Here is a 19,389-nt window from a genome sequence, read left to right on the forward strand (position 1 = left end):
AAGTTCTTTGAAAAGGTGACTGAACAGGTAGACGAGGGTAGAGCAGTTGATGTGGTGTATATGGATTTCAGCAAAGCGTTTGATAAGGTTCCCCATGGTAGGCTATAGCAGAAAATACAGAGGCTGGGGATTGAGGGTGATTTAGAGATGTGGATCGGAAATTGGCTAGCTGAAAGAAGACAGAGGGTGGTGGTTGATGGGAAATGTTCAGAATGGAGTTCAGTTACAAGTGGAGTACCACAAGGATCTGTTCTGGGGCCGTTGCTGTTTGTCATTTTTATCAATGACCCAGAGGAAGGCACAGAAGGGTGGGTGAGTAAATTTGCAGACGATACTAAAGTCGGTGGTGTTGTCGATAGTGTGGAAGGATGTAGCAGGTTACAGAGGGACATAGATAAGCTGCAGAGCTGGGCTGAGATGTGGCAAATGGAGTTTAATGTAGAGAAGTGTGAGGTGATTCACTTTGGAAGGAATAACAGGAATGCGGAATATTTGGCTAATGGTAAAGTTCTTGGAAGTGTGGATGAGCAGAGGGATCTCGGTGTCCATGTACATAGATCCCTGAAAGTTGCCACCCAGGTTGATAGGGTTGTGAAGAAGGCCTTCAAGTGTTGGCCTTTATTGGTAGAGGGATTGAGGTTCCGGAGTCAGGAGGTCATGTTGCAGCTGTACAGAACTCTGGTACGGCCGCATTTGGAGTATTGCGTACAGTTCTGGTCACCGCATTATAGGAAGGACGTGGAGGCTTTGGAGCGGGTGCAGAGGAGATTTACCAGGATGTTGCCTGGTATGGAGGGAAAATCTTATGAGGAAAGGCTTGGGGTTGTTTTCATTGGCGAGAAGAAGGTTAAGAGGAGACTTAATAGAGGCGTACAAAATGATCAGGGGGTTAGATAGGGTGGACAGTGAGAGCCTTCTCCCGCGGATGGAAATGGCTGGCACGAGGGGACATAGCTTTAAACTGAGGGGTAATAGATATAGGACAGAGGTCAGAGGTAGGTTCTTTACGCAAAGAGTGACGCCGTGGAATGCCCTACCTGCTACAGTAGTGAACTCGCCAACATTGAGGGCATTTAAAAGTTTATTGGATAAACATATGGATGATAATGGCATAGTGTAGGTTAGATGGCTTTTGTTTCGGTGCAACATCGTGGGCCGAAGGCCTGTACTGCGCTGTATCGTTCTATGTTCTATGTTTACACAGAAGTTGGTGGGTGTGTGGAATGCGCTGCCAGCAGAAGTGGTGGAGTCAAAGTCATTAGGGACATTTGAGCAACTCTTGGACAGGCACATGAACAGCAGTAAATTGAAGGGGTGTAGGTTATGTTGATCTTGGATAAGGATAAATGGTCAGCACAACATTGTGGGCTGAAGGGCCTGTACTGTGCTGTACTGTTATATATTCTATGATACGAAAATTGGTGGGTTGGTGACTAGTGAGGAGGATAGCCTTCGATTACAGGCAGATATAGACAGGCTAGTCAGATGGGCTGATCAGTGGCAAATGAAATTCAATCGGATAAGGACAAACAAAGCAAAGGAATACATGGTAAATGGCAAGACCCTGGGAACCACAGAGGATCAGAAGTTGTACATGTGCACCGGTCCCTTCAGGTAACCGAGCAGGTTGATAAGAGGGCACATGGTATACTTGTCTTTATTAGCTGAGACATAGTGTTTAAGAGCAGGGAGGTTATGTTGCAATTGTATAAAATGTTGGTTTGGTCACAGCTAGAACACTGTGCAGTTTTGGAATCCACATTACCGGAGGGATGTGATAGCACTGGAAACTAGAAGCAAGGGAAACAATCTCAAACTAAAGGGACAATCCTTTAAAACCGAGATGAGAAGGCATTTCTTCAGCCAGAGGGTGGTGAATCTGTGGAAGCCAAATCACTGAGTGTCTTTACGACAGAGATAGATAGGGTCTTGATTAATAAGGGGATCAGGGGTTTTCATAGATTTCATAGAATTTACAGTGCAGAAGGAAGCCATTCGGCCCATCGAGTCTGCACCGGCTCTTAGAAAGAGCAACCTACCCAAGGTCCACACCTCCACCCTATCCCAATACCCCAGCAACCCCACCCAACACTATGGGCAATTTTGGACACTAAGGGCAATTTAGCATGGCCAATCCACCTAACCTGCACATCTTTGGACTGTGGGAGGAAACCGGAGCACCCGGAGGAAACCCACGCACACACGGGGAGGATGTGCAGACTCCTCACAGACAGTGACCCAAGCCGGAATCGAACCTGGGACCCTGGAGCTGTGAAGCAATTGTGCTATCCACAATGCTACCGTGCTGCCGTTTTGGGAAGAAGGCAGGAGAATGGGGATGAGAAAAATATCAAAAGCCATGATTGAATGGCGGAGCAGCCTTGATGGGTTGAGTTGCCTAATTATGCTCCTATGTCTTATGGTTTTATGGGTGCAGAGGAGATTTACCAAGATGTTGCCTGGGCTGGATACTTTTTAATTATGAAGAGAGTTTGGATAGACTTAAGATTGTTTTTTTGGAGCAGAGGAGACCGACAGGGAGGTGGGGGTGGGGGGGGCATGATTGAGATGCATAACATTGAGGGGCATAGATAGAGTAGACAGGAATAAATCTTTCCCCATGATCGAGGAGTCAATGACCAGGGAGCATAGATTTAAGGTAAGGGGCAGGAGTTTAATGGGCTGATCACTGGCTGACTGCTCAAAGCGGGCGTAGAACTTGTTCAGATCATCGGGTAGGAATGCTCCAGCCCCAGATATTCCACCTGGACTTGCTTTATCGCCTGTGATCTTGTGTAGGCCCTCCCATAGTCGTTGTGGGTTAGTGTCATTGGCCTGGGACTCTAGTTTGATGCGGTATTGTCTTTTTGCATCCCTGATGGCTTTCCGTACGTCGTACCTGGATTTCTTATATAGTTCAGGGTCATCAGGCTTGAACACCTCCGTCTCCGCGGAACTTCAGCAGGGAGTGAACCTTTTAGTTGAGCCAAGGTTTCCGATTGGGGAATACCCGTATTGTCTTCTTTGGTACACCGTCCTCGATGCACTTACTGATGAAGTCTGTGACGATGGTTGCGTACTCGTCCAGATTAGCTGCCATGGCCATGAATATGGACCAGTCCACAGTCTCCAAGCCATCGCGGAGAATGTCCTCAGATTCCTCGGACCAGCACTGCACGGTTTTCTTGACTGGCTCAGCACGTTTGAGTTGCTGTTTGTAAACCGTTAGTAGGAATACCGACTTGTGGTCCGATTTGCCAAAGTGAGGTCGGGGAATGGAGCGGTAAGCTCCTTTGATGCTCGTGTAGCAGTGGTCCAGGGTGTTTGCATCTCTGGTGGAGCAGGAGGTATGTTGATAGAGTTTGGGTAGGACCTCTCGGAGGTTGGAGTGGTTGAAGTCTCCAGCCACAATTGTCAGGGCTTCGGGGTGATTTGTTTCTTGGTTGTTGTTGGTGGAATGTAGTTCGTCACGTGCTTTCTTCACTTCCGCCTGGGGTGGGATGTAGACTGCTGTGATGAGTACAGAGGTGAATTCACGTGGGAGGTAGAAGGGGCGACACTTCACAGTTGGGTATTCTAGGTTTGGGGAGCAATAGCACGCTAGGTACACCACATCCGAGCACCAGGAGGTGTTGATCAGGAGGCAAACACACCCACCTTTCGACTTGCCTGAGGCCTTCGTGCGATCCATTCGGTGGATTGAAAAACCTTCGGGTTGGATGGCACAATCTGGTGTGGCTGGAGTGAGCCATGTCTCTGTGAAGCAGAGCACACAGCAGTTTCTCACTTCCCTCTGGAAGGTAAGTCTAGCGTTGAGGTCATCCAGCTTGTTCTCAATCGCTTGGACATTCGCCAGGAGTACGCTGGGGAGAGGAGTCTTGAAGGTGCATAATTTAAGTTTCACCTTCAGGCCGAGCGTTTTCCCCGCTTCCTTGGTCGGCGGCTGCTCTCGGCTGGCAGGGCTGGCTTTGCGTAAGGTAGGTGATTTCGTTCGGGGGGGTCATGGATGATGGTGGCGGTGTCAGTGTCACTGGAGGGGGTTGTGGGTGGGCCAGTCTGGTCTCGTGGGACGATGAGGTTGGGTTCACCTTCCAGTGGGGACGGGTGAGTACCTGTCGCTCCAGGGTTGACTCGGGCAATCCCGCTTCACTGGCGAGGCCCTGCGCCCTCGCGGTCTAGTTACGCTGACGTTGGCCTTGGTGGGGGTCTGGAAAGGGCCCGTCCTTTACCTATTCTTCCTCCAGGTGCTTCAAATGAAATGAAATGAACATCGCTTATTGTCACAAGTAGGCTTCAAATGAAGTTACTGTGAAAAGCCACTAGTCGCCACATTCCGGCACCTGTTCGGGGAGGCTGGTTCAGGATGATGGACAGGCTGAACACCAGTTGGTTGGGACAGATCACGTGGTCGGAGTCTGGAGGGAGCGGCCAGTTGGTCAGACTCCGGTGTGGGCCTAGTCAGACCTACACCGGGGAAAGGAAGCAGCAGTTAAACAGGTTATGCTGGGGCCTTGGGTGTTCGCTGGGCGGGAGGGCTCTGTTCCAGGGTCGGTCGCTGTTCAGTGGGGGCACCGGTCTGCGGGCTGTCGCTGCTCGGGGGCGCTTGGGTCCGGGGCCTGTCACTGCTCGGGCGATCGCTGCTCGGGGGGGCTCGCGTCCGGGGTCGGTCACTGCTCGGGTCCGGGGCCTGTCACTGCTCGGGGGGACTCGGGTCCGGGGCCGGTCGCTGCTCGGGCGGTCGCTGCTCGGGGGCGGGGGGGGTCGGGTGCGGGGCTGGTCGCTGCTCGGGTCCGGGGCCTGTCGCTGGGCAGGCAGTCGCTGCTCGGGGGCGGGGGGGGGGGGGGGGGGGTGGGGGAGCTTGGGTGCAGGGCCAATCGCTGGGCAGGCGGTCGCTGCTCTGGGGGACCCGGGTCCGGGGCCGGTCGCTGCTCGGGCGGTCGCTGCACCGGGGGGGGGGGGGTCGCTGCTCGGGTCCGGGGCCTGTCGCTGGGCAGGCGGTCGCTGCTCGGGGGGGGGGGGGGGGGGGGTCAGCTTGGGTGCAGGGCCAATCGCTGGGCAGGCGGTCGCTGCTTTGGCGGTTGCTGCTCAGGGGGGGCTCAGGTGCGGGGCCTGTCGCTGGGCAGGCGGTCGCTGCTCAGGGGGACTCTGCTTCGGGGGCCGGTCGCTGGGCGGGCGGTCGCTAATCAGGAGGGCTCCAGTCTGGGGCCGGTCGCTGCTCGGGGGGCTTCGGTCTGGGGTCGGTCGCTGGCCGCGCGGACGCTGCAGAGGGGGTGCTCGAGCCTGTGCCCGGTGGGAGAATCGCCGGGGTTGGGCGTGAGAATCCCACAACACCGCTCCAACGCCGGGCCACCGATTCCCCGGCCGCCGGAGAATTGGCAGCAATCGCGCTCGCGCGGCGTCGCGGTGCCGGATCGGCCCCCAGAGCAATTCTCAGAGTGCCCGCCAAGTTCCACCGGCAGGGCTCCACTATGTTGTGCGGGGCCCGACGCAGAGACAGCAACCACACGCACATGCCGGCGCAGAGACGGCCGTCGCGCGTATGCGCGGAACCGCGCCATCAGTCACGGGCATGCACGGACCCCAGCTCCGGCGCCGTTCTAGTCCCCTGAAATCCGGAGAATAACTGGCCCAGGAAGCCCATTGACGCTGGCGTACGCTGCTCGGAGAATCCCGTCGCTTGTGTTCTGCGCCAGCTCTTCGAATCCCCAAATACGGGAAGCCGTTTACCTTGTTTGTCCATGAGAAAGAAGGCTACATGATAGGAATACTGGTGCAAGAACATGGGAATCAGCAGAGACCTATTGGATACTATTCGGGAAAACTGGATGCAGTGGCCCTCAGATGGGGAAGTTAAGTTGCCCAAGAGCAGCAGAAGCCATGTGTCAGGCTATAATGGCCAATGCGGGTCTAGTCCTGGACCAAAAGCTAATGTCAGACACCCCCATGCTTTACTCATTCTGCCTTGTATGAACAGAGTGACTGCAGCCAAATGGACAAGGTGGACAGCGATCCTGGAAGCCCCCAATCTCCACATTGTCCAGGCTAGCCCAGATAGCCCATCATCTATGCTCCTGCTTCCCGAGGAGCAAGACAGGGGAGGAGAGGGGCATGACTGCAAGGAGACTTTGAACTAAATGTAGGAATTGCACTTGGTGGCAGAGGAACCATTGCACAACTCAGACCTGGTCCTATTTACAGAAGACTCCTCCTTTATTGACAATGGCATCTGAAAAGCAGGATGGGTGGTTACAAGCCTACATGAGATTGTTGCAAAGGCTTGTCTGCCCTCAGGGCCGTCAGCCCAACAGGCTGAGTTACGGGTCCTGGCAGAGGCATGCCAGGTAACAAAAGGACAGGCGGCTAACGCCTATACAGATTCAAGGTACAGCTTTGGGGTTGCTCACAACTTTGGCCAGTTATCGCAGAGAAGATTTCTCACTGATGCCAGTACACTTATCAGAAATGGGAAGGAGGTATGAGACTTACTAGAGGCCATACACTTATCCCACGAAGTGTCCATCTTGAAGCATAAGGCCCATACAAAGGAAAATACCACAGAAGCACAAGGAAAGACTCTAGCCGACAAGGCAGCCAAGAGGCCACCTCACAATGTGCTTCTCCAGAGGAACCAGCACAAACATGCAGACTGGGAGCAATCAGTCTCACTGAAGACGTACAGACAATACAAGGCGACTGCTCTCGAGAGGAAAAGTGGACATGGATTGAGGCAGGAATGAAGCTATGTGATGGAGGTATCTGGAGACAAAGGAGGTACCAACAAGCCAGTCGCGCCACAAGCACTGATGTCCCATTTAGCCCATTCATGGGGGCACTTGATCCCGCAACAAATGGCAGCACGCTTCCAGAAAAGCTGGTGGAGTCGTGGATTCGAGAAACATGCCCAGTTGATAGCAGACAGCTGTGTAGTCTGATAGGTCCAGGATTATTATTCTATCATGGTAATGCCCCAACTAAAGTCCCCTGTCCCTGCCGGACCATTCCAGCATTTGCAGGTCGATTGTCACCCTTCCTCCATCTTACGGATACACCAACGCTCTTGTGGTAATCGACAGGTTCACATGGTGGGTGGAGCCATTCCAACAAGAATCATAGAATTTACAGTGCAGAAGGAGGCCATTTGGCCCATCGACTCTGCACCGGTCCCCGGAAAGGGTAGCCCACTCAAACCCATATTTCCAACCTATCCCCGTAACCCCACCTAAACTTTTAGATACTAAGGGCAATTTAGCATGGCCAAGCTATCTAGCCTGCACATCTTTGGACTGCGGGAGGAAACCAAGGAACCCGGAGGAAAAACACAGAGAAAAGGGGGGAAAAGTGCAAATTACACCGAGGCAGTCACCCGAAGCCACAATTGAACCTGGGTCCCTGGAGCTGTGAGGCAGCAGTGCTAACTACTATGCCACCGTGTCGCCCCAAAGGGCCACAGCCAAGGTCCTATGTGAGGATTACATTTGCCGATGGGGAGGTCCTAGCCAGCATTGACTCTGACCAGGGAACCCACTTTACAAGTATTGTCTGCCAAGAAGTCTGTAGATTACTAAACATTACCTGAGACTTACGTTGGCCTCATCACCCACAATCATCATTGCAAGTGGAACGAATGAACAGAACTCTGAACAATGACTTGCCAAACATCATCAGGAAGGAATGCCTTGCCCCAGGCACTACCAATAGATGGGCAACTCCTAATAGATCTGGGCAGCACGGTAGCAAGCACAGTTGCTTCACAGCTCCAGGGTCCCAGGTTCGATTCACAGCTTGGGTCACTGTCTGCACAGAAACGTGCAAAGTCTGCACGTTCTCCCCGTGTCTGCGTGGGTTTCCTCCGGGTGCTCCAGTTTCCTTCCACAGTCCAAAGATGTGCAGGTTAGGTGGATTGGCCATGATAAATTGCCCTTAGTTTCCAAATAAAAAGGTTAGGTGGGGTTACTGAGTTATGGGATTATGGGGATAGGGTGGAGGCATGAGCTTAAGTGGGGTTCTCTTCTCAAGGGCTGGCGCAGCCTCGATGGGCCGAATGGCCTCCTTCTGCACTGTAAATTCTATGATAATTCTATGAACTACAGGCCTAAGTCTATTTGAAATCATAACAGGGAGACCAGTGTCTATGCCAGGAACCACTGATTTGCGAAAGGTCAATAGTGAGAATCTAACAAATGCTACTAGTTCTGCTACTCAACAGGCATTGGCGGCCTGAGAAGACCCACCAGGAGGACATGACATTGTCCCTGGAGTTTGGGTTCAAGTGAAGAAAGTACATAAAGAACCTCTGGATGCTAAGTGAGAAGGAGCCCATCAAGTGCTACTGACCACCCAGGCAGCTGTTAAAGCCCAGGGGAAGAAAGCTTGGATTCACGCATCTCGCGTTAAGCAAGCACACAGTGACTAAAATTCCTATCTTTTAAAAGACAATCTTATTTGCCAACATGTCTAACCATATTGTTGTATCCGTTGCTTGCTTTTTCAGTTTTTGCAAGCTTATTAAGTGTTGCGTTAAACAATTAACCAAAGCCCCTGCTAAGGTATACCTCTCAAGACTACCCGTCATCCTCTTTTGCCCAATAACCTTGCTTCCTATAGTTAAAGGATTGTAACGGTTTATCGGCATGCACGTTACTGTTGAAGGCTGTTCTGAAACAAAGGTACTATCAAAGACATCTGTGAATATGTTCCTCTGTGATATTTTCTGCTTGCTTGTATTGATTCATTCTTTTTTTTTAATTTTAGAAGTATCAAAGGGGGGATTGTGGGGAAATATTAAAACCAAGTTTTGAAAATATTGTAACTGTGGGATGAAATACAAGCTTGTATTGTTCTGAGTCAAGGTCAGATTATACATTTGCAATATGGCGATGATCAAAGTTAAATGTTACACCAGCCTTTTCGGATTCAGAGGCAGTAAGTTAGACACCAACGTAAAGTCATAATTCAAAATTTATACGCCAATTTAGGGTGCAGAGACGGGGGGGCGATACCAGAAAGTGCAGGTACAAAGCTCTTGGTGCACGTGGTGCCCTCTCTCTTTGTTCATTTTCCACTGTTTTCTTCCTTTTGCCCCGCTGGACTTTTATTTCTCTTGTTTGCATTTGAAAGTGTACTAACCAAGTTTTGCAATAAATTCAATCTCAAACTACCACCAGACCCCGTCTCTTGTTAAAAAATAAGAGATCCTACAGTCATTTATATCTACTGTTTGTCAGGTAAAGGCATGTAATGCATTTTGGCATGTAAGCCGATTTTTGTCACATAACGTTTTTTAACATCTGGTTTTTTTTCTTTTAATTTTAACCATTAATATATTCACCTACTTTACTGTGGATAGTCTCTGTCCCATTATATTGAAGCTAGAATCATACAAACTATTTGGTTTACATCTTCTCAAACACTGCACTGAAGTTGATCATATTAATTCCCATATAGTGTCATTAGTTCACTAATTCTGGCTCATCACTCACTACTAAAACAATGTACGACTTCATAGCTACTACTAGGGAACCAATACACAATTCCCGGTAACATCTTAAATCCTTTTCTATTTATTAATTTCTGGGGGTAGGGGCTGCACTCAGGGGTGAGAGAGAAGTCAAGAGGTTTGGGGGTGTTTAGTCAGAGGCTAGTGAGGACAGTCGTAGGACCCCTACGACTGTCCTCACTAACCTCTTGTGCGGGACCCCCGCACGGTTCAAAAGATTGAAGGTGTAATTAGGGTGGCAGGAGGGTAGCCAGGGGGATCCTGTGGAGTGGCAGTTTGATGGGGTAATCACATCGGGTCAGGAGTGGGGGAGATGTCAGTGCTATAGTTACCTCGACATTCAAAATGATTTTAAGTCTTCTTAGTTTTTCTGGGCAACTATTACTGTAAGACAGTAGGATCCATCTGAAGTTTGCACTTTAAATTAGATGGTTCCCATTTTCAGGGCAATTGCCCAACAGCAGTTTGAACTTTCTCGGCAACTATTATGCAAACCTTCCTTACCTGTGGATCTCCAGGCGGGCATGGATTCAGGTTCTCTGCATTCCTCCTTGGGGTAGCCCCAGGTAGGGCACCATGGGGAAAGGAAGTTATGGGTCATGTTGCACACTATAATTGGATTACAGTGATTCAGCAAATACATTACTAAAACATGCAATTCATGTTTCACTAAATTGCCAGGAAAATTACATCATTCACCATTTTGAATGCCAATCATAAATTCTGCATAAGAATATATGAAAATATAGTCAGAAATTTCTTACCAGATGTGACACTTTCTGAAGACTGCATAGATATCATAGATGGTTCGGTAGGTGCATTAATGTTGAATGTAGGTCTGCGATCAGATTGGATGACAATTAATGGAATGCTGCCTTTTGCCTCTGTGAACAACGCTTCAGTTTGGGTAATGGAAGCCTATCAAAGCAAGTTTGTTACTGATGACAACTATTTAGAACATAATCAAATGCATGTTCGTTATTCATTGTACATTCAGTTAACAACGTATGAACTCATCTAAAGTAACAGCAGGAACTGAACAGAACAATGAACATTTTATCAGGATCCTTATCTTTTTTACTACTTGTGAAATCTTAAATCTTTTGCACTTTACTTCACGTCAACCCTCATTTAGGAGATTTTGTATTTTCCTAATCATTCCTTTTTTTCAGACGTCTTCTTGAACGTCCAGAAAAAAAATCTTAACTATTTTTTCTAAGTCATTAATTCTGGGACAGGCATAAGGTCCTTTAGGCAAGAATATTGCCATCAATGTAAAATGATAAATTTATCCAGATAGAACATAGAAAAATACAGCACAGAACAGGCCCTTCGGCCCACGATGTTGTGCCAAACCTTTGTCTTAGATTAATCATGGATGGACTTCCGGGTGCGGCGATGACCAGCTAAGTCGCACGTTTCGGCAGCTCCCGGTGGAACGGACTTTTGGGCTCTTGGTAGCAGCCCCAACGGCAATTTTGACGGCTAAAAACACTGTGCGGTAAACCAGAAGGGAATTCCCCCTGGACACGGATGGAAAAAGGAGAGGAAAGTGGCCGGATTGCAGCGGATCCTTTGGAACAGCGGCAAGGAAGGCAAGCAAAAACCAAGATGGCGTCGGAAGGTGGCAGTTTCACATGGGGCCCTGAACAACAAGAGTTCTTGAAATGCTGCGTGGAAGAGATAAAAAAGGAAATGAAGAAAGAGCTGTTGGCCCCGATACTACAGGCGATCGAAGGGCTAAAGGAGGAACAAAAGACCCAGGAGCGGGAGTTTCGGGTCGTGAAGGCGAAGGCAGCCGAGAATGAGGACGATATACAGGGCCTGGTGGTGAAGACGGAGATACAGGAGGCACATCAGAAACGATGTATGGAAAGGTTGGAGGCACTGGAAAACAACGCAAGGAGGAACAACTTGAGGATTCTTGGTCTTCCTGAAGGTGTGGAGGGAGCGGACGTCGGGGCATATGTGAGCATGATGCTGCATTCGTTAATGGGAGCGGAGGCCCCGGCGGGTCCGTTGGAGGTGGAGGGAGCATACCGAGTGATGGCGCGAGGACCGAGAGCAGGAGAAATTCGCAGAGCCATAGTGGTGAGATTCCTCCGTTTTAAGGATCGAGAAATGGTCCTTAGATGGGCGAAGAAAACTCGGAGCAGTAAATGGGAGAACGCGGTGATCCGCGTTTATCAAGACTGGAGTGCGGAGGTGGCGAGAAGGAGGGCGAGCTTTAATCGGGCCAAGGCGGTGCTTCATAAAAAGATAAAATTCGGAATGCTGCAACCGGCAAGACTGTGGGTCACATATCGAGGGAGGCACCACTACTTTGAGACGGCGGATGAAGCGTGGACTTTTATTGTGGAAGAAAAACTGAATGAGTGGGTTATTAAAAAGAACGTTTGGACAAAGTGGTGGAGCGAATGTGGGGGGCGAAGAGGGGTTTTATGTTCTAATCCTGCGGTGTGGTAACTTTTCTCTCTCCCACAGGTGGGGATGGGGGGAGGTGGGGAGGGAGAGGAGATGGGGCGTTGGCCATGGGGGGCGGGGCCAAGGGAGAAGCGCGGGCTTGGCTCCCGCGCTATGATAATTATGGCGGGAATAGAGAAGCAGGAAGGAGGGGGCGTCGCACGGTGCGAGCCGTGGTCACGGGGGGAAGCCGAGGTCAGCCAGAGTTTGCTGACTTCTGGGAGCAACATGGGGGGAGTAATTACGCTAGCGGGGGGTCTAGCGGGGGGGGTGGGAGGGGGGAATTACTGGGTTGCTGCTGCTGGGGAAAGGGGGGAGCGGGTACGGGAGAGGATGGGCGGGGGGGCACCGCCTGGGGGAGATACAGCTGCGTGGGAACTGGGTGAGAAGCTGGAAAAAGGTGATGGCTAATCGACAAGGGGGGGGGGGGGGGTGGGAAGCCCCCCAACTCGGCTGATCACGTGGAACGTGAGAGGGCTGAACGGGCCGATAAAGAGGGCACGGGTACTCGCACACCTTGAGAAACTTAAAGCAGATGTGGTTATGTTACAGGAAACGCACCTGAAACTGATAGACCAGGTTAGGCTGCGCAAAGGATGGGTGGGGCAGGTGTTCCATTCGGGGCTAGATGCGAAAAACAGGGGGGGTGGCTATATTAGTGGGGAAGCGGGTAATGTTCGAGGCAAAGACTATAGTGGCGGATAACGGGGGCAGATACGTGATGGTGAGTGGCAAACTACAGGGAGAGACGGTGGTTTTGGTAAACGTATATGCCCCGAACTGGGATGATGCCAATTTTATGAGGCGGATGCTAGGACGCATTCCGGACCTAGAGACGGGAAAGCTGATAATGGGGGGAGACTTTAATACGGTGTTGGAACCAGGGCTGGATAGGTCGAAGTCCAGGACTGGAAGGAGGCCGGCAGCAGCCAAGGTGCTTAAAGATTTTATGGAGCAGATGGGAGGTGTAGACCCGTGGAGATTTAGTAGACCTAGGAGTAAGGAGTTCTCGTTTTTCTCCTATGTCCATAAAGTCTACTCGCGCATAGACTTTTTTGTGCTGGGTAGGGCATTGATCCCGAAGGTGAGGGGAACGGAGTATACGGCTAGAGCCATTTCGGATCACGCCCCACACTGGGTGGACTTGGAGATAGGGGAGGAAACAGGAGGGCGCCCACCCTGGAGAATGGACATGGGGCTAATGGCGGATGAGGGGGTGTGTCTAAGGGTGAGGGGGTGCATTGAAAAGTACTTGGAACTCAATGATAATGGGGAGGTCCAGGTGGGAGTGGTCTGGGAGGCGTTGAAGGCGGTGGTTAGGGGGGAGCTGATATCAATAAGGGCACATAAAGGGAAGCAGGACAGTAAGGAACGGGAGCGGTTGCTGCAAGAACTTTTGAGGGTGGACAGACAATATGCGGAAGCACCGGAGGAGGGATTGTACAGGGAAAGGCAAAGGCTGCATGTGGAATTTGACTTGCTGACTACAGGCACTGCAGAGGCACAATGGAGGAAGGCACAGGGTGTACAGTACGAATATGGGGAGAAGGCGAGCAGGTTGCTGGCACACCAATTGAGGAAAAGGGGAGCAGCGAGGGAAATAGGGGGAGTGAGGGACGAGGAAGGAGAGATGGAGCGGGGAGCGGAGAGAGTGAATGGAGTGTTCAAGACATTTTATAAAAAATTATATGAAGCTCAACCCCCGGATGGGAGGGAGAGAATGATGGACTTTTTGGATCGGCTGGAAATTCCCAAGGTGAATGAGCAGGAAAGGGTGGGACTGGGAGCACAGATCGAGGTAGAAGAAGTGGTAAAAGGAATTAGGAGCATGCAGACGGGAAAGGCCCCGGGACCGGATGGATTCCCAGTCGAATTCTATAGGAAATTTTTGGACTTGCTCGCCCCGGTACTGACGAGGACCTTTAATGAGGCAAAGGAAAGGGGACAACTGCCCCGACTATGTCTGAAGCAACGATATCGCTTCTCTTAAAGAAGGAAAAGGACCCGCTACAATGCGGGTCCTACAGACCAATTTCCCTCCTAAATGTAGATGCCAAGGTCCTGGCCAAGGTAATGGCAATGAGAATAGAGGAATGTGTCCCGGGGGTGGTCCACGAGGACCAAACTGGGTTTGTGAAGGGGAGACAGCTGAACACGAATATACGGAGGTTGTTAGGGGTAATGATGATGGCCCCACCAGAGGGAGAAACAGAGATAGTAGTGGCGATGGATGCCGAGAAAGCATTTGATAGAGTGGAATGGGATTATTTGTGGGAGGTGTTGAGGAGATTTGGTTTTGGAGAGGGGTATGTTAGATGGGTGCAGCTATTGTATAGGGCCCCAGTGGCGAGCGTGGTCACGAATGGACGGGGATCGGCATATTTTCGGCTCCATAGAGGGACAAGGCAGGGATGCCCTCTGTCCCCATTATTGTTTGCACTGGCGATTGAGCCCCTGGCGATAGCGTTGAGGGGTTCCAAGAAGTGGAGGGGAGTACTTAGGGGAGGAGAAGAACACCGGGTATCTTTGTATGCGGACGATTTGCTACTATATGTGGCGGATCCGGCGGAGGGGATGCCAGAAATAATGCGGATACTTGGGGAGTTTGGGGATTTTTCAGGGTATAAATTGAACATGGGGAAAAGTGAGTTGTTTGTGGTGCATCCAGGGGAGCAGAGTAGAGAAATAGAGGACCCACCGTTGAGGAAGGTAACAAGAGACTTTCGTTACCTGGGGATCCAGATAGCTAAGAATTGGGGCACATTGCACAGGTTAAATTTAACGCGGTTGGTGGAACAGATGGAGGAAGATTTCAAGAGATGGGATATGGTAGCCCTGTCAATGGCAGGGAGGGTGCAGGCGGTTAAGATGGTGGTCCTCCCGAGATTCCTCTTTGTGTTTCAGTGCCTCCCGGTGGTGATCATGAAGGCTTTTTTTTTTTTTTTAAAAGGATTGAAAAGAGCATTATGGGTTTTGTCTGGGCCGGGAAGACCCCGAGAGTGAGGAAGGGATTCTTACAGCGTAGCAGGGATAGGGGGGGGGCTGGCACTACCGAGCCTAAGTGAGTATTATTGGGCCGCTAATATTTCAATGGTGAGTAAGTGGATGGGAGAGGAGGAGGGAGCGGCGTGGAAGAGATTAGAGAGGGCGTCCTGTAGGGGGACTAGCCTACAGGCTATGGTGACAGCCCCATTGCCGTTCTCACCGAGGAACTACACCACAAGCCCGGTGGTGGTAGCTACACTGAAGATTTGGGGACAGTGGAGACGGCATAGGGGAAAGACTGGAGCCTTGGGGGGGTCCCCGATAAGAAACAACCATAGGTTTGCCCCGGGGGGAATGGATGGGGGATATGGAATGTGGCAAAGAGCAGGAATAACGCAACTGAAAGATCTAGTTGTGGATGGGAAGTTCGCGAGTCTGGGAGCGCTGACCGAGAAATATGGGTTGCCCCAAGGGAATGCATTCAGGTATATGCAACTGAGGGCTTTTGCGAGGCAACAGGTGAGGGAATTTCCGCAGCTCCCGACACAAGAGGTGCAGGACAGAGTGATCTCAAAGACATGGGTGGGGGATGGTAAGGTGTCAGATATATATAGGGAAATGAGGGACGAAGGGGAGACTATGGTAGATGAACTAAAAGGGAAATGGGAAGAAGAGCTGGGGGAGGAGATCGAGGAGGGGCTGTGGGCAGATGCCCTAAGTAGGGTAAACTCGTCGTCCTCGTGTGCCAGGCTAAGCCTGATTCAGTTTAAGGTATTACACAGGGCGCATATGACTGGAGCACGGCTCAGTAAATTTTTTGGGGTGGAGGATAGGTGTGCGAGGTGCTCGAGAAGCCCAGCGAATCATACCCATATGTTTTGGTCATGCCCGGCACTACGGGGGTTTTGGATGGGGGTGACAAAGGTGCTTTCAAAAGTAGTGGGGGTCCGGGTCGAACCAAGCTGGGGGTTGGCTATATTTGGGGTTGCACAAGAGCCGGGAGTGCAGGAGGCGAGAGAGGCCGATGTTTTGGCCTTTGCGTCCCTAGTAGCCCGGCGCAGGATATTGCTAATGTGGAAAGAAGCCAAGCCCCCGGGGGTGGAGACCTGGATAAATGACATGGCGGGGTTTATAAAGCTAGAGCGGATTAAGTTCGTCCTAAGGGGGTCGGCTCAAGGGTTCACCAGGCGGTGGCAACCGTTCGTCGAATACCTTGCGGATAGATAGATGGAATGGGAAAAAGAAGGCAGCAGCAGCAGCCCAGGATTTTGGGGGGGGGGGGGGGGGGCGGGGGGGGTGTAACTTGTGACAAGGCAGTTGCCAATTAGGGCTAGTTTTCATTTTTGTTATTTAATATTTATTCATTTTTTTGTTTATATAAAATAGGTCATTGTTATTTGTGCTGTTATAATATTGTGTAAAGGATGCACAATGTACTGTGTTGGTTGACCAAAAATTTTCAATAAAATATTTATTAAAAAAAAAAGATTAATCATGGATTATCATAGAATTTACAGTGAAGGAGGCCATTCGGTCCATCGAGTCTGCACCGGCTCTTGTAAAGAGCACCCTATCCAAGGTCAACACCTCCATCCGACACTAAGGGCAATTTTGGACACGAAGGGCAATTTATCATGGCCAATCCACCGAACCTGCACATCTTTGGACTGTGGGAAGAAACCGGAGCACCCGGAGGAAACCCACGCACACACGGGGAGGATGTGCAGACTCCGCACGGACAGTGACCCAAGCCTGAATCGAACCTGGGACCCTGGAGCTGTGAAGCAATTGTGCTATCCACAATGCTACCGTGCTGCCCTTAAGAACAAATTAATCTACACTATATCATTCTACCGTAATCCATGTACCTATCCAATAGCTGCTTGAAGGTCCCTAATGTTTCCGACTTAACTACTTCCACAGGCAGTGCATTCCATGCCCCCACTACTCTCTGGGTAAAGAACCTACCTCTGACATCCCCCCTATATCTTCCACCATTCACCTTAAATTTATGTCCCCTTGTAATGGTTTGTTCCACCCTGGGAAAAAGTCTCTGACTGTCTACTCTATCTACTCCCCTGATCATCTTATAAACCTCTATCAAGTCGCCCCTCATCCTTCTCCGTTTTAATGAAAAAAGGCCAAGCACCCTCAACCTTTCCTCGTAAGGCCTACTCTCCATTCCAGGCAACATCCTGGTAAATCTCCTTTGCACCTTTTCCAAAGCTTCCACACCCTTCCTAAAATGGAACGACCAGAACTGTACACAGTACTCCAAATGTGGCCTTACCAAAGTTTTGTACAGCTGCATCATCACCTCACGGCTCTTAAATTCAATCCCTCTGTTAATGAACGCTAGCACACCATAGGCCTTCTTCACAGCTCTGTCCACTTGAGTGGCAACTTTCAAAGATGTATGAACATTGACCCCAAGATCTCTCTGCTCCTCCACATTGCCAAGAACTCTACCGTTAACCCTGCATTCCGCATTCATATTTGTCCTTCCAAAATGGACAACCTCACACTTTTCAGGGTTAAACTCCATCTGCCACTTCTCAGCCCAGCTCTGCATCCTATCTATGTCTCTTTGCAGCCAACAAACTCTACGCTAATCCACAACTCCTCACTATCCACAACTCAACCAATCTTCGTATCGTCTGCAAATTTACTGACCCACCCTTCAACTCCCTCATCCAAGTCATTAATGAAAATCACAAACAGCAGAGGACCCAGAACTGATCCCTGCGGTACGCCACTGGTAACTGAGATCCAGGCTGAATATTTGCCATCCACCACCACGCTCTGACTTCTATCGGTTAGCCAGTTCGTTATCCAACTGGCCAAATTTCCCACTATCCCATGCCGCCTTACTTTCTGCATAAGCCTACCATGGGGAACCTTATCAAATGCCTTACTAAAATCCATGTACACTACATCCACTGCTTTACCTTCATCCACATGCTTGGCCACCTCCTCAAAGAATTCAATAAGACTTGTGAGGCAAGACCTACCCCTCACAAATCCGTGCTGACTATCCCTAATCAAGCAGTGTCTTTCCAGATGCTCAGAAATCCTAACCTTCAGTACCCTTTCCATGACTTTGCCTACCACCGAAGTAAGACTAACTGGCCTGTAATTCCCAGGGTTATCCCTTGTCCATTTTTTGAACAGGGGCACAACATTTGCCACTCTCCAATCCCCTGGTACCACCCCTGTTGACAGTGAGGACGAAAAGATCATTGCCAACGGCTCTGCAATTTCATCTCTTGCTCCCCATAAAATCCTTGGATATATCCCGTCAGGCCTGGGGGACTTGTCTATCCTCAAGTTTTTCAAAATGCCCAACACATCTTCCTTCCTAACAAGTATTTCCTCGAGCTTACCAGTCTGTTTCACACTGTCCTTTCCAACAATATGGCCCCTCTCATTTGTAAATACAGAAGAAAAGTACTCGTTCAAGACCTCTCCTATCTCTTCAGACTCAATAGACAATCTCCCGCGACTGTCCTTGATCGGACCTACCCTCGCTCTAGTCATTCTCATATATGTGTAAAAGGCCTTGGGGTTTTCCTTGATCCTACCCGCCAAAGATTGTTCATGCCCTCTCTTAGCTCTCCTCATCCCTTTCTTCAGTTCCCTCCTGGCTATCTTGTATCCCTCCAGCGCACTGTCTGAACCTTGTTTCCGCGGCACTTACATAAGTCTCCTTTTTCATCTTAACAAGACATTCAACCTCTCTTGTCAACCATGGTTCCCTCACTCGACCATCTCTTCCCTGCCTGACAGGGACATACATATCAAGGACAGGTAGTGCCTGTTCCTTGAACAAGTTCCACATTTCACTTGTGTCCTTCCCTGACAGCCTATGTTCCCAACTTATGCACTTCAATTCTTGTCTGACAACATCGTATTTACCTTTCCAATTGTAAACCTTGCCCTGTTGCACGCACCTGTCCCTCTCCATTATTAAAGTGAAAGTCACAGAATTGTGGTCACTATCTCCAAAATGCTCCCCCACTAACAAATCTATCACTTGCCCTGCTTCATTACCAAGTACCAAATCCAATATGGTCTCCCCTCTGGTCAGACAATCTACATACTGTGTGAGAAAAGCTGTGTGAGAGGACACACTGCACAAACACCACCCCATCCAAACTATTTGATCTAAAGAGTTTCCACACAATGATGGGGAAGTTGAAGTCAACCATGACTTCTAGCCTGTGACTTCTGCACCTTTCCAAAATCTGTTTCCCAATCTGTTCCTCCACATCTCTGCTACGATTGGGGGGGGCCTATAGAAAACTCCTAACAAGGTGACTGCACCTTTCCTATTTCGGACTTCAACCCATACTACCTCAGTAGGCAGATATTCCTCGGACTGCCTTTCTGCAGCTGTTATACTATCTCTAATTAACAATGTCACCCCCCCCCCCCCCCACACCTCT

At 50.1% G+C, this 19,389-nt stretch overlaps 1 protein-coding gene across 1 annotated transcript in view; it reads right to left on the reverse strand.

Annotated features, from left to right (window-relative positions):
- The window catches only part of LOC140385928 (regulator of G-protein signaling 22-like), a 927,092-nt gene that overhangs the window by 693,430 nt on the left and 214,273 nt on the right, over positions 1 to 19,389 (reverse strand). Inside the window, exon 7 of the mRNA XM_072468579.1 lies at positions 10,261 to 10,414. Within this exon, the coding sequence (XP_072324680.1) occupies positions 10,261 to 10,414 (154 nt within the window). The remainder of the gene's footprint in view (positions 1 to 10,260; positions 10,415 to 19,389) is intronic.

The sequence above is a fragment of the Scyliorhinus torazame genome, chromosome 11 (assembly GCF_047496885.1).
Source record: "Scyliorhinus torazame isolate Kashiwa2021f chromosome 11, sScyTor2.1, whole genome shotgun sequence".
NCBI classification, from domain to species: Eukaryota; Metazoa; Chordata; class Chondrichthyes; order Carcharhiniformes; family Scyliorhinidae; genus Scyliorhinus; species Scyliorhinus torazame.